We start from the raw sequence: 16,440 nt of genomic DNA on the forward strand, positions 1-16,440 counted from the left end.
GATTTCATAAGCCCTATAGAGATACTAGTATTATAAGGACATGGAATGGGTGTGAACACAGTGTAATTTACATACATTCTTTTAGGTATGGAAACTTTTACACAGATCACAGGAACGATATAAAATACTTTAGGCCCAATTTACAACGCATTTGCTGTAGGTTTTAAATACATATTTATGGCCCTAATATTATCTTTTAATCAGTCATCGATGGTGTAAAGGAAACATATGGATATAACGTACAGTATTTAAGATCAAAAGTCTTTAAAACAATACGAAGTAGGAGCAGAGCAAACACGTACCTCCAAAACATCAGAGGTGGGATCAAGTGCCATGGAGGAGTGAGTATCCCCAACTGTTCGGTCACTCCCGCCGTGTGCTCCTTTTCCTTGAGATAATACTTTTGATACACAAGTAATATTGTCTTTTGATAAGAAAAACAAATGCGTGGAACTTGAAGAAAATGCAATCTAATAATTTGAAATTCATAGTAAAATTAACTAGATTCGCAAAATAAAAAAAACTTGATACTAGAGTAAACTACAGTTTATTGTTAAATGTAGTTTAAAATAAGGGTTTGAGGGTATGTTTGGAAATGATTGATTGATTGTATATTGTTTAACGTCCCTCTCGAGAATTTTTCACTCATATGGAGACACCACCACTTGCCGTTGGAGAGCTGCAAAATTGTGTCCTATATTCGGCACTCAGGGCCAGGGAGGAATCTTTTTTTTTTGCCAGCCCCTACTGCGACACGAGACCTCGGTTTATACTGTCTCATCCGAAGGACCGGTGTGGCAACGCACTTTGAAAAAATTACGCAATTTGAAAAAAAACGCAAAGTGCGTTAAAATTGGGACAAAATCAACGCACTTTGAAAAACATTTTTCAAAAGTGCGTTAAATTTAGGACACACTCAACGCACTTTGAAAAATTTTTCAAAGTGCGTTAAGAGTGTACATAAACATTGATTATGTTGGGGACATTTAACGCACTTTGAAAAAAAATGTATGAAACAAAAAACTTTAGACTTTGATTTTAGTAATTGAGAGAATTAATTTGTATTATGGAAGAAGGAGAAGACGAGTAGAAGGTCTCTCAGCCCAACTCTTTTTTTCTTATACATTGTATATAGCCGTCGGTAGCAAATTGAAAGTGGACACCCCTCTTCCTCAAAGTACAATGTAAGCCCCAATTTTCAATGTCTATATATCTTTTGTGTAAAACATTTGCAAAACAATTGTGTACCTTCCCCTTCTAGTACCGATGCCTATGCCACACTTAATTCTATGTATTTGCATAATTGGTATGACGTTGAAAACTTTCAATAAATTTCAGTTTACATATAAATGCATGCAAACTGGGAAAATTAAATACAGTAAAACATCGATTTTTCAAAGTATGGAAAAATCAAAATCGCTCACTTCCACATCCTAAAGTGACCTCATCACTGAATAGATATCAAACAGGTTCAATTATTCATCATACCTAAGATTTGCAAGAATATTGACCAATCCATACACATTTTTCAAAGTGCGTTAATATGGTCGATATTAACGCACTTTGAAAAGGAATTTTATTTTTGCAAAGTGCGTTGATTTGTACCCAAATTTAACGCACTTTGAATTTTTTTTTCAAAGTGCGTTGTCTCCACGTCCCACAGTGGGATTCGAACCCGCGACATAAGGATTGACTCCTTACTCCGCGACTCAAAAATATACGCTCTAACCACTGCCCCACGCGGACGACTGTTAGGAAATGTGTCATTTTGAAGACAAAAGTGCCTTGTTTTGAACTCGAATTTACCGTTGAACAGTGCAAAATTTAGACATTTTCTCAACAAACGGTTGTAGTGAGAACATTAATGCACACTTCGCATATGTTTGTGGATTTTTATGGCTCTGTGAAATTGTGTAGTCGCAAAGTTCTAGAGAGCATATCAAAAGCATTTTACCGCAAAACTATGAATTATGCACACAAAACATGCATTCAGTTATGTATATTTATTGTATCTTTATATTAATGATTTGAAATTTGATCAAATTATAGTGTACTTATGTTATGTGTGCCCTGACATCCCCCTTAATTACTGTATACAAAATGTGGAATTTTATTGCATACCAAAAATAAACAATGTCATATCTAAAGGTTTTTTTTTCCCAATGGGTATCATACACAATACTTTGTTACTTAGTAGTGTTTTAAAGATAACTGTTTCAATAAAGTGTTAAGTTGACCCCGGTCGTTTAAGTCATTCAAAAACCATGCCAAAACGAAGATAAAATGATAGCTATTGATTTTATTAAAACTCCATGACAGACTGTAGAGCGCCAAAATACTTCAACTGAAAATCTTCCTTCTTGTAACATACAATTAGAGATGGCCTTCATTGGTCACAATGATGGGAAACTCAATGTATCAGAGGAAGGTACGCCCTCGACAAGGTAAGCAGATTTTTACGATATGCTCTGAATTATTTTATTTATATCGATCATTTTATTATAATTTTTTCTTTTAAACATAAATTTTTTTTAGAAGGGAGGATTCGTATTCTGACGACGAATTTACAAGCACACCACAAGACTCTAGTGAAGATGAACAGAAAAACGAGAACAATGACGATGAAGATGAGACTTTTGATGACAACAATAAAGAAGACAGATCTGAATCTTCTAATTCAAGGTGTCAATTACTAGTAGTGTGTGATAAATATATGATCTTTTATGCCTGCGATTTTTTAAAAAGAAATTAAAAATTGCCATATTATAGATATGATTACTGTCACATTGCCTTCTTTCTCAGACTTAATACTATGTTATGACCAATTTTTCTTTCTGAAATTCTTTCACAAGAAACCTGGTGCTTTTAAGAGGAAATCAAATGTTATAGAGTAACAAAATTGTATTCTAGTATTTTGGAAGTAATGGTCGATGTTCTGTAAATGTTTTTGCTTTTTAACTTTATAAAGAAACCAAATCATATGCAAAATTAATATTCTTGCCTAAAAATGGAAGCACCTTGTTGTGGCCTTTAATTCAATAGTTAGATATAAATTTTCTCTGCGTTAATTATTCGATATACCCCCTTGAAGTAGAGGTAATAGACAGTCTGACATTTTGATAGTAACCTAACAATAAACTTATATAATTATGCAGCAATATACTGCTAGTATTAACATCTGAATGTGGAATTTACCTCTTCCTGTTGAGTCATACGCAAGACCATTTTCAACGTAGGAACAATTTCAAAATCGATGCAATTTAAGAAATTGTCAGTGAAGTTGATGAAACAAAGGTCGTTTAAATTCAACTTTTTGCAAATTCTATAGTCGTTTCTTATGGTCGATACAATGAACTTGTCAGCAATTGCATTTCTAATATTAAGTCATATTTTGTCTGATGCTTCCATAAAAAATTGTGGGGTCATTGTATATATTCACATTGAATTGTTAGCTCACCTGAGCCGAAGGCTCAAGTGAACTTTTCTGATCAAAATCTGTCCGTTGTCTGTCGTTGTTGTTGTCGTCGTCATTGTAGTCGTTAACTTTTCACATTTTCATCTTCTTCTCAAGAACTACTGGGCCAATTCCAACCAAACTTGCCACAACGTATCCTTGGTGAAGGGGATTCAAGTTTGTTCAAATGAAGGGCCACGCCTTTTTCCAAGGGGAGATAATTATGAATTAGTGAAAAATTAATGGCATCTTTAAAATATCTTCTTCTCAAGAACCAATGGGCCAGGAAAGATGAAACTCAAGTGGAATTATCCTCAGGTAGTGTAGATTCAAATTTGGGGTGGGGCCACAGTGGGGTATCAAATTTTAACATAGGAATACATAGGAAAATCTTTAAAAATCTTCTCAAGATTCACTGGGCCAGGAAAGATGAAACTTCTGTAGAAGCATGCTTTGGTAATGAAAATTCAAGTTTGTTCAAATCATGACCCCAGGGGGAAGGGTGGGGCCACAATGGGATATCAAAGTTTAAAATAGATATACATAGGAAAAATCATTAAAAATCTTCTTCTCAAGATTCAAGGGCCAGGAAAGATGAAACTCATGCAGAAACATCCTCTAAAAGGGAAGATTTAATTTTGTTCAAGTCATGAACCCCGGCGGTAGGGTGGGGCCACAATGGGGTACCAAAGTTTAACATAGGAATTTTTAGGAAAAATCTTTAAAAATCTTCTTCCCCAGAACCACTGGGACAGGAAAGATGAAACTTGTGTAGAAGCATCCTTTGGTAGCGAAGATTCAAGTTTGTTCAAATCAGGACTCCCCGGGGTAGGTTGGGGCCACACTGTGGTATCAACCCACTTTTATAATATACTAGTATTTAAACTTTTCAATACTGAAGTAATTTTTGCTTTAACCTAGCCAGTTGCTCAGGTGAGCGATGTGGCCCCTGGGTGCCTCTTGTTCTCGCATTTTTTCGTTTGTACGATCAAGTCATGGAGGACACAGGTTTTTGACTATTACCCCAAGACACTTGATTTCATTTACATCTGATTATTTGAGAGGTCCCTCGTTTGCTCTCTGCTCCCAATTTATATCAACTCAATGAATTTTTAAGATTGAAAATTAATCCTCTCAAGCGTCTGACATTATTTTATCGATATCTTTTGAAAACCGTATTGTGACAATAGTCATATGGATCTGTTAAACCATTTAGTAAGCTTAAAGAATACAAGCATATTTTTACGCACTGACATTTTTGTACATCTATTTACAGTGTATCATACCGGTATGTATTTTTTAAAATTCATTTTAGGTCACATCAGTCTGAGCCACGTTTTAATAAGCAAGCCCAAGTAGCAAGACTTAGGTAAAGTAACTTTAAAATTTGATCATATAGTGAGTTTTAATAATCGTTTCTTTCATATTAAGAAATATAAGAAATATATTAAATTACAAAATCAAAATTGAAGGTGTTTAGCATGGCTTTACTGCCCTTAACTCAAAGAACGAGGGCGCTTTTGATTGGCATTCGGCAGAAATCTGGGCGTAATTGAAAAGTGAAAATTTTATCGACATGTCACATGAAATTTTAACATTTTTTTTATTTATCGGGTTCCTGTGCAACAGGAAAGGAAAATATTTTTCCGAAATTTAGCTTTGATTTGCTAAAAAATAACTTGAAAAATGGCCAGATCAGTACATTTTTAAACACGTTTTTCTAAAAATTTTCTATCTCTGGGTCTTCTCACCATGATTTTTAAACATTTTTAATTCAAAGAAACAAATACACAATTTTAAAAAATGGAGAGAAGACCCAGAGACCACGAAAAATGAACTTTTCCCTAAAAAATTCAAATGTGTGAATGTGGTGGTTTTTTGTCCTTTTAAAATCAATTGTATATGTGTAGCAGTGATAGCTCAGTAAGTTGAGCTACCTATTCAGTACACTCGAAGCATGAAGTTTTTGGTTCCAGCCTTGCATGTGGCGTTATTTTTTTTTCATGCCAACAACCATTTATTTTGTCATTTTCGTTTTATGTACTGATGTATTAAAATTTTGATTTAGATAAATTTTGGTTCAGTTTGCTTCTCGAGCGAAATCAATTCTAATCTTCTGTTCTATAGTGTACATGTACACGGATCATGCATCTATGCATTAAATATTTAGGTGTTTATTTTTTTGAAACAATCTTTGTTATAGTATCCCCTAGGAAAAACGGACATAAATGTTACAATCTGACGAAGTCTTTCAAACTATAAATGAAAAAAAAAACCTATGGACGTGTTTGCAAAAATTTGACCAGCTATGTTCAGCCAACCAAATCTTGGACATTTAAACCATAAATGTTTCGGACAAATGATTCCTGCAGATCACACGCCAAATGCGCCCATCTTCTTTCTCGAAAAAAAAAAATCTTTTCAGCTAAGAGGATTGTTAAATTACTCATTAATATATGCAAAAGGCAAATACATGTAATGTCATGACAATATCATAACAATGCATCAATATTTGAGTCGGAGCATTTTTTAAAAATCTGTACTTCACTTTCTAGTCTAACAGATGAAGAAGATTCGAGTCCTATTAGAAGATATGCAGGAGAAATAGCTTCTACCCCGAGGTAAAAAAAAAAATATATATATACAATGAAGACATTTTCAATTACATTCTAATTTTAAAGGAATTTAGTTTTTTTTCCTAGGCATAACTGCAGAACTGGATAATAAATTTAAATTAAAAGAAGGTAAATTTGAAGTATAATTTAATATTAAAAGCAAAACCTAAGGAATTTAAAGACTGATGGGTGTAAAGCTCAAAGATAGACAAGGCTGGAATTAAAAATATCTTTGTTTCCCCTAACCCGACCCTAAATTTTCAAGTTGGGTCGGTAGGTAGGTAAACAATTTTATTTTCTGACAGCAGCTTTGAAAATACATTCTAAAATTTAATGGAAAATTACCTTTTTAAATAAGAAAAGTACAAAAGAAAGCAATGTGTGAACAAAATGCCAAGTATTGTACACATGCCGTTTCAAAACAAAATTCATGATTAATTAATTCACAACTGTTATTTAGTTGAACTTGTGAAATATCTCACGCCATTACATCTACATAAATTGAAAAAAAAATAGATCTACAAGATTCTCAAATACTCAAAGACCAGACATACGAGTATATTTTTCAAACCTTCCATCAGCCTTCAGAGCTTATAGACGATCAATGTACTTTTTTGAGGGCCATGAAATTTTCAGTGGTTCTGGAGCACATTACTTTCACTCTTAAAAAAGTTTTACTTAGTAGTCATTTTTTACTTGAAATAATAAAGATAAGTAAAAGATAATTACTAAGCATTTACTTAAAATTTTAAATCAATTACTAAAATATATGTCAATTACTAAATTCAAATGTTTTACTTGATTTTTTTATTTTAAAGAATTGTTTTACTTAAACACTTAAAGGTTTTACTTAGTAATTTATATTTACTTAAATTTGTGTATATAAGTAATAACATTACTTGGCCTTTACCACTATTTACTATATAACTAATATCTTTTTGCCCCCGTAAACGAAGTTTTTTTCGTGTCCGTCTGTCTGTCTCTTTGTCTGTCTGTCTCCCTGTTTGTCCGCAAAAAAATTAACCTTGCCCATAACTTTTGATTTAGCGGAGCTATGACTTGTATATTTCACATGTCCATTCCTTTTGACAAGACCTTTCTTTGAGTATCGCCAAATTTGAACTCTTGACCTTGGAGTTTGACCCACTTTTACAAATCCCAACCAATTCTTTAGCCATATTTTTTAACAGTAAATACCAGGACATTAATACTTCACATATATATTCTTTGATGAAAGACCTTTCATTGGATACCAACAACCATGACCATTTGACTTTTACCTTGGAGATTTCATCCTTGTGAAAAAACTTTAACCTTGGCCATTTCTTTTGAACGATAAGGGATTGGGCTTTCATAGTTACATACTAGTATATGTAATTCCTGTGAGAAGACCAGTCATTGGATACCAAGAACTTTGACCCTCTGACATTGACCTTGGAGTTTGACCCACTTATAAAAAGCAAACCTTGACTTTAACTTTAAAAGGGTTAGGGTTAGTGCATTCATACTTTACAGATTTCATCCTTGTGACAAGACAATTTTTTGGGTACCACCAAATCTGACCCTTTGTCCTTGACCTTGGAGTTTGATCTACATTTAAAAAATGGTAACTTTGACCATAACGTATGAAGGGTTGGGGCTAGTGCTTTCATATTTCAGATATTTTTTTTGTGGCAGGACCTTTCATTAGATACCAATAACATTGACCATTTGACCTTGACCTTTGAGATATCAAGAAATACCAATATATTGAATTTGCATATAAGGAAAGTTTAACCTTTGGTATGTTGCCATAAGGGGGGCATCAGTGTCTTGTTTAAATTGTATTTAATTGATTTACTTAAAACAATAATTTATTAACTGAATCAAGGAGAATTAAGAGCAGTTTCAATACAAATAATTACTTAAAAATGGTAGTCTACTCACTATCAGGATTGAATTCTTGAAATGTAATATATAATTTTGGCTTCCATATTAATTGTCTGTGAGGAGGAGTTACCTTTCTCTTAAATATTTCTTCATGTAAAAAAAAAGTCATACTAATTAAAATGTTGTATTAAGTACTTGAAACTTTAAACCATTTTTAAAATGGTCCTTAAAAAGATACAACTTATTCAACTTATAAGGCTTTTGATGTTGGAATTAAATGTTTTATTGTTAAATATAATAAAACAATTACAAAGAAATTGGCAAAAGAAATAGAAAGTATTGTTACCGTTCAATGTAGATTTCATCTAAATGACTACTCAGAAAGCTCAATTAGACACTGTGATCAAGAAAACTGTGATTAGTCTTACATTATGTACTTTCATAGTTACATGTATCTCCTTTATCAGAGGGTCGATACCTTGCAGTTTTTCTTATAAATAATGTCGATTTTCGTAAATATGATAAGTATTTCATTTACTTAGCATTCTCTTAAGTAATAATATTCTAGATTTTACTTAATTTCAGAATTACATTTACTTAGTATTAATTTATAAAATCTAGTAAATAAAAAGCATATTATCTCTAAATTAAGTAATAATATTTTACTAAAAATGAGTAGTTCATTTAGTAATATAATTCCTATTAAGTATTGATACTTAGTAAATCATTTTATAAGTAAATGAATTCATCCTTATTACTAATTATGTTTACAATTACTAACCACGATAGTCATTTACTTGCTATTCTGACTAAATGGATTACTAATAATTACTAGTTTTTCTTAATCTAATATCTTATTTTAAAAACAACAAGTAAAACTTTTTTAAGAGTGTTGGAGTTAAGAAGTAAGTGGTTAATTTTAAATCGCAGGTTCAAATCCCATTGAGTAACGTTGAAAACAGTCCTTCAAAGGGGACCATAAAAACTTATGTCCAGTGTCGCAGAAGATGCTTGCTCAAAAAAGATCCCCCACTGCTTAATGGCAAAAAAAGTGCTGAGTACGTCTAAATTTGGAGCAATAGGGAAATGTTTAAATGTCGTCCTAACAAATCTCGAAGGGATTAAAAGCAAAGAAACAACCAATCTTCAAGGGCCTAATTAACGACAAATAGACTGAACGTCTCAGGAAGCTGAACCTTGATTTCTAGACTATGTTAACAATATTTAAATGAACCAAACTGAATCTACAAATGATAAAAATGCTGTATACAATGTCACAGTCACGAAGTTTAACCACTTAATAAAGGCATGAAGAAAGGACATCTGAATTATATTTATCAGGATGAAAATGCAGAAATATTTACAACTCTTATGGTTCCATAATGGCATATAGTAAACATAGGAACATAGATGAATTGGTTATTAGATCAAAACTCAAATAAAATGCAGTGAAATTGAATGATGTGTTCACTAGGTGGGCCCCTCATCTACTCATTAAGGGGGGGGGGGGGGTTACCATGTATTATTCGTACGTACCTTAAATTTCAAAGACAGGTTTGATTGTTTGTTGTTTAACGTCCCTTTCGAAAATTTATTCACTCACATGGAGATGCCAAGACACCTCTGAAACACTCTTAATTAGTCATGGTAAATTTTATTAACGAATTGTGTCTAGAGTGAAGATTTCCAATTAGCTAAAAGCATAAGATTGAGACGTCGCCATTGTTTTATGAAGAGCTAATGCCCTGTAATCACATGTGGACGCCATTTTGTTTCCAACAAATGCTTGAAAATCACAGAACAACAATGTCGGCCGTTCTGATAAAAACTGATTTTGATGAAATTGTATTTTATAAAACATGGTTAACAATAAAAAAAATATTTGAATCATCTTATTAAAAAAATCTTTTCAGTCGGTGCGATTTAATTGGGTCGGTCGCGTTAGGGGAAACAAAGGTATTTTTTATTTTGGCCCAAGCATTTATTACATAAAAGTATGCAATGTGTTAAATACGCAGCTTTTGAGAGACACTGAATTATAATACACCTGTAAAACCAAATTGAGATTTTTTTAAGGTCGGGGATTTTCTCAGGTACCTTGGAACCCGTGAATGAAGCACAAGCACCCGTTAATCAGAAATACTACACAACAAGGTACAATGTAAATGTTAGATAAATGTCGAAATGGAAGAAATATAATTTTTTTTTCTATTGTGTGTACTTGTACATACAAGAACTTGGGTCATCTTTAAAATAATGTTTGCTTGCCCTCTTCCGACTCAAGGTAAAATTATTGGGTCGGTAGGTAGGTGGGAAAGTCTTTTTTCCAGAAAATTTCAACATATTTCTTGACAAGTCTGAAGATAAGAGAAATAAAAAGAAAAAATTGTCTTGGAATATAAAAATAGTTTTGAGTCGGGCCGATTTTAGTCAGTCGTTAAGACATCGTCTATGGCACGCCAAATTCACAAAAATGAGCTAAACCTAGTTTCACGATTGATAAACTAGGTTTATCGACTGTAAACTATAGTTTACAAACCGTGAACTATAGTTAACGATTCGTTAAGTATAGTTTTTATCTGTAAAACTATATTTAACGGTTGTTAACTATAGTTTACGAATGCTAATCTAAGTTTATCTGTCTGAAATAAGCGTTAACAATAGATTTTGTTGATAAACATAGATTCACGTTTGTACTATAGTTTACAATCGTAAACTATAGTTAAGAGTTGTTAATCATAGTTTCACAAATCGCGAAACTATATTTATCAGATCGTTAACTATAGTTAACGGTTTGTAAACTATAGTTTACAAATCGTGAAACTCTATTTATCAGATAATCTATGTTTTGCAATCGCAAATGATTGTTTTCAGTGTTAAGTATAGTTTACGGTTGTGAAACATAGATTATCGCGTTAACTATGGTTTACGGATGTAAAATATAGATTAACGTTGTTAACTATAGTTTACAGTCCGTAAACTATAGTTTACAACCGATAAACCTAGTTTATCGACAGTGAAACTATGTTTAGCTAATTTTTGTGAATTTGGCGTGCCATAATCGTCATCGTCCCAAGCCATGGTTCGGAGTCCGCATATATAGTTCTCTCCAGAATGGGAGAGGATCTTACATTTTGGCCGTGGTTTGCGACGATAGTCGGGAGGGGGCAACCAATTAATTTTTTAAACATGGCCTTGTGATTTACAGCATAATACCGGCGACACCTCGGAGAAACATGGAAGGCGTTGTCTACAATCAGGCATGGGAGAGAGAGGCAGGAGGGGAAGAAGATGGTTTTTCTATAGAAGTGTATGTTTGGTTTTTCTTTCATATTGATACCCCCGCTTGAAAAGCAGGAGGGTATATAGAAATCTGTATTTCCGTCCATCCGTTTGTTACGTTTTGGGGTACCCATCTCTTATCCGCAACTCCTCTCATACCACTGGATGAAATTTGATGAGACTTTCACAGTTTGAATCTTTATTACATATTGCCATTGCGCACCTCTTATTTTACTTTTTGATCCGACACATATTTTGGGTTTCCAATAGCAAAACATGGACACTGCTATTATATTCATAAGGGAGGCGGGGGTATCATTTTGTGAGCTCATTGCTCACAGTACCTCTAGTTACTTTTTATGTGAATATGGGCATATAACATAGATTTAAAGATTGGTCAAACCAACATTTTGTTTTAATTTAATAATCTACTTTAGAGTAGATTACTATTTTGCTGAACACACAAATAAAGAAAATCCCATTTTTTTTTCTCTAAGACCGTAACCCTTGCTTAGCACTACAGTTTACGTTTACATGAAATGAAGTATGGGGGTAACAAACAATATATATACAAGCTCAAATCCATTCAAACAATTTAATCAGGAGCAGAGCAAATAAGGAACTCTTAGATATTGGAGTTTGTATGAATTACCATGAAGGAGTAAGCTTTCCCTGTCGACCGGTCATACCTGCCCTTTGTGCTCTTTGTCATGATCGGGAAGTAAGGAAAAATCCGTGGGTTAAATTCAAAAAATGTGTATGCAATGACCTAACAATTAGTATAAAAACCACCAATTAGCATTTGACGTTATAGATTGTATTTGCTGACATTGCCATTGTACCGACCATGCAACTTGCCAAATGATGACTAAAAACGAGTCTGTTGATATTCTTTTTTTTCAGTTTGTTTGTCAGTAACGTACCTCGTTTAAGAAAAGTGTTCGTATGTGGAGCATTCTCTATGAAAAATGTCAATCCCATATTTAGGTGAAACGGGTATATTGCTACATATAAGTAACGGAAGAATTGAAAGGTTGAAGTCATCATTTTGAGCATAAAGCTTTGTTATTTAAGGTTACCTTAATGTGAAGGTATGCTTTTTCATAGAAAACAAATTGCAGGGGCAAACATCCTCCGCTTCAAAAGACGGACCAAATATGCTAACGTTATTTATACTAAAAATTTAGAGTCCCCTTCATATATATATGTTTGAGACAGAACATTTATTTTAACTAACTTTTTAAGGGTTTTATTTTCATTTTCTTTATATAGACACTCATCATCGGATGAAAGTGGGGATAGTATTGTTGAATGTGTGTGAGTATTTAATGTCTATTTATTTCCGAGTTTTATGAGTGATACGCAATCAAAGATAGCTGCATCAAATTGAGATTTTTCACTAATTTTAGGGAAACAGAGGAGTCCGTCATTAATTTGATTGACACGGACCTAGGATTTGGAATTATAGTTACGCATCTGGAAACGTATGATTTCAAAGACAATGTACGTTGTCGGCCTTGGTCGCTAGAGCGTAGGATCGCAGAAGGAGGAGATATAACTCTTGGTTTCCAGGAAGTGACGTGTTGTGATGTCTATGAAGTTTATAGTAGAAGTGGGAAAAGTGTACTCAAGTTTGACATTGAAGATCTAGAACACATAACCTTTTCCGTCAAAATAAAATATCTCTTCCGAAACGAAGACGTTTCTTACGTTGCAAAAGTCAAACAAGGTTCCAAATGGGAATCCGTACCTGCAAATCTTAAGGTGGTTTTTCAATATGTTTTCTTGGCTTTGACATATACATGTACATAAATTTATCAGTAAAATGTCACTTTTAACTATTACTTTAAAAAGACTATTACTTTATAAACTGTTTTAGGAAGAAAATGTGACTTTTCGTACGACAGAACTGGAGAGTTTGTACGTGATCTGCTTCCCTACCCAGAACAGATACATAATCGAACCAATGGGTCGAGAGATAAAACCAAAGAATCTGGGCGGAGACACACTTCATTTCCCCCAAAATTTTGTTGACATGCCGAAAACTGCATCCATTCAAGTAATTATAGATTTTGTAGACTTGTCCCATATATATTTCAAAACACACAGAAGTGTAAACATAGTGATGACCGTTATCAATGACGATTTCTTTCATCATACTTCCTTATGTTTCATTCATTAAATGTACTTTCAGTTTTCCTCTGTGGACAAAAAAGGCATGGACAAGCGCCATAAACTTTACCCCGATCTCTTCAAACTGAAGGCCGTATCACGTAGAGTATACGTTGAACATGACATCTCCAGCTCAAAAGCCATCACTGCTGAGCTATCTCTTAAGGTGTTGGGTGAAAATATCAACTTGAAAGATCTGGAGGTTGTTGGATTTCGATGGAAAGATGGCGATGTGTCCTTGATGTCAAGAGAAGAATGCAAGGCTAAGAAAGTCGGAAATAATTCCATTTCTTTACAGACTGACGGTCTTGTAAATAAATCTGGGTATGTTTAAAAACGACAATTATTTCACGATATTTACATTCAAAAGCATATTTCAATGCTAATCAACAAAGGGATTTTTGTCGCTTTGAGGGTGTTTCTTAGTACGGTATGTCCTTCCCGTCGACAGACGCTCACTCCTCCATGGTACCTGATCCCACCTCTGATGTTTTTGGGGGTCCGTGTTTGCTCTGCTCTTATTTTGTATTGTTCTATTGACTTTTATATTGACAGTTGCAGTACAATAGGTTGGCTGTTGTCATACTAGTTTTGCAAAGACGTGTAGTAGATTCTCATAGCAGCAACTTCAATGGAAAATGAAGAATGAAAATAGAAAGGCTAATATTAGAAATTTATGATTTTATTTTCAATCAAAATGTAAAAATTGGAAAACATTTCTTTTTTCGTTATAGGGATCTAGTAAATCGGAATACAGAATACATGGTTTTTTTTTTAAATCCTCAAGTACATTCGAAAGACGTCTCAAAGTTACTTTTAAGTTGAAATCTTCAAGTCTTTTAATGAATGTCATGTGAATAACATGTTTAGCGGGTAATTTATCAGTAAATCATTTCTTATATTGAGAATTTTTCTCCCTATTTCAGATTTTCTCTCGGGCTTGCATTACCAGGGTTCACACAAATTAATGCAAATGAAATAAAGTTGGCTTACCGTGATGAATATATCTGTCGCTTTTTCATGCACATCAGAAAGACGGGGGCTCGATCCGCTACCGTTTACATTGACTGTGTTAAACTGGAGGATATCAACACAATTCTAGGTCATTACTTAACCGTCTTCAAAATCGGAGAATCTGACAACTTATACCTGCGAGATTTCCAACGCATCCGTGTAGATACCACCGGAAGTTCAGTTCGAAGGAGAGACGAAAATTATGAAAAATGTTTTGTGTATTTTTTTGCTTCAGCTGAGAAAAATTGTCTCCAGTTTAAAATCGAGCAGAATCAAGGCCTGGGTGTATCACCTTCAACAACTTTTAAGTTTAGTTTGGATAATGGACCATTTAAACGCGTTGTTCATCAACAAGACTTCGAGCCTTGGTCGATCGCCATTGGAGAAAAAACGGATACTGGACAGAGGAGAATCGAACAAATATCACGCGGAAATACAATGTTGAATATACATATATCTAAATCCAAAAGTAAGAAGACATGAGGAGGAGGATCGTTTTCTGTGATAATGAAGGTGTTTCCGTACCAGGTGACCAAAAACGTTGAAGTCTCACTGGAACTGTAAAAAATGTGTTTCGATGTCATGATGCATACTAGTATTCTGAAATCCAGCAGTACACTCTTTCACCAATAGTCCTTTCGAGCAGTTGCATTACTTTTGTAAAAGCTAATGTTGGCCTATCATTAAATTCGTATATCAGCTGGGAATGCTGTTTCCTTCTGTATACTTGACTGGTTCGACCAAAGTGTTTTATTATGCACCAGTAATCAAAGATTTGGGAACATATCGCTTTTACCCTAACTGTCTGTCTGTCTGTTTTTCTGCAACCATAACTTTTTATTTGTTGGGGCTGTTCCAATATTCACCATCACTCCATCGTGCTATCACAGTCCATCGTTATCGCATTGTCGCAACATCGACCATTACTAGTACCTGGTAAGTCGATTCGCGATATGATGCCATGGTGTACAGCATGGTCCAATCCGGAATCCATATACATGTGTACTCTCGTGCTTACCCTTCAGATTTCTTGTGAGAAAATCCGCTATTTCTGTGTCTAATGTTTTTTTTTACATCGATATTGATTTAAGTTTGACCTATTCTAATGAAAAATGATGGCAATCACTTTTGAATGGGTTGGTGGTATGGTCTTCACTTGTGTATTTCTTTAGAGAAAAAAAAAATCCCTTGGGTATGAACAGTTTTGACCTTGTCTTGGAGTGTGACCTACAGTTAAAAAGTTACACTTTGACAATAAAATTTGAACGGTGGGTGATAGAGCTTTCTTATATTAAAAGTGTTTCCCTTGTGACAAGATCTCAAGTGACTTAAACCTTGTTTGACTTTCATTTGAAACACTTTCGCCATGAGTTGCCATATGGGGGCATCAGTGTTTCATATAATCACATCTTGTTTTTCATGAAATGCCCAGTTTTGGTACACAAAATATAAAGTACAAACTATAAGCGGGAATTATGACCGTTAAGCGTTTATGGATTAAGCTTTCAGTCAGACCTTATTTTTGGATAGCGCTAACGAATGCCAAACAGATGTTAAAATACTGTATGTGTATTTTAAAAAGCGGGCTTCATATTTTAGCGGCTTTGGCGCAAACAATATTGCGCTAATTCAAGAACATTTATACATACCGGTATACAATACACTGAACGCACATGTGTAGCGCTAATTTACGATTACGCCAATAATCCCATACCCAGTGATTACGCTAAATTTTGAACACGCCAATTTATATACACGCGCAGTATCTTAATATGTAAATTTTGTCTCCGTTTGCAAATTTTTACTTTTCGTTACTTATGGACGAATTTCTGACATATAAAGTCAAGTTAGTTTTATCTAGCCGAAAGTTCTAAACATTAGAACATTATACATCCTTACAAGGTACTTTGACACAGATTTGAAGTTATTTTCTCTATAATATTACGACTTATATATTTTAATAGCATTTTCACACAAAAATTAATTAAAAATCTTATTTCACATAAAAGATATTAAAATTTCAAATTTTTGGCG

At 33.8% G+C, this 16,440-nt stretch overlaps 1 protein-coding gene across 1 annotated transcript; it reads left to right on the forward strand.

The window, feature by feature from the left end:
- Nucleotides 1-1,861: 1,861 nt before the first annotated feature.
- On the forward strand, nucleotides 1,862-15,398 carry LOC134246143 (uncharacterized). The gene is made up of 11 exons (XM_062728436.1): nucleotides 1,862-2,444; nucleotides 2,536-2,682; nucleotides 4,770-4,823; nucleotides 6,010-6,075; nucleotides 10,015-10,092; nucleotides 11,147-11,248; nucleotides 12,493-12,537; nucleotides 12,630-12,984; nucleotides 13,100-13,279; nucleotides 13,415-13,716; nucleotides 14,319-15,398. Exons 1-11 carry the CDS (start codon nucleotides 2,380-2,382, stop codon nucleotides 14,887-14,889), a joined length of 1,965 nt encoding a protein of 654 aa, XP_062584420.1. The 5' UTR covers nucleotides 1,862-2,379; the 3' UTR covers nucleotides 14,890-15,398.
- Nucleotides 15,399-16,440: the final 1,042 nt, after the last annotated feature.

This window comes from Saccostrea cucullata, unplaced genomic scaffold, assembly GCF_032062105.1.
Source record: "Saccostrea cucullata isolate Sc308-1 unplaced genomic scaffold, CSIRO_AGI_Scuc_v1 ctg47, whole genome shotgun sequence".
In the NCBI taxonomy this organism is placed as follows: domain Eukaryota; kingdom Metazoa; phylum Mollusca; class Bivalvia; order Ostreida; family Ostreidae; genus Saccostrea; species Saccostrea cuccullata.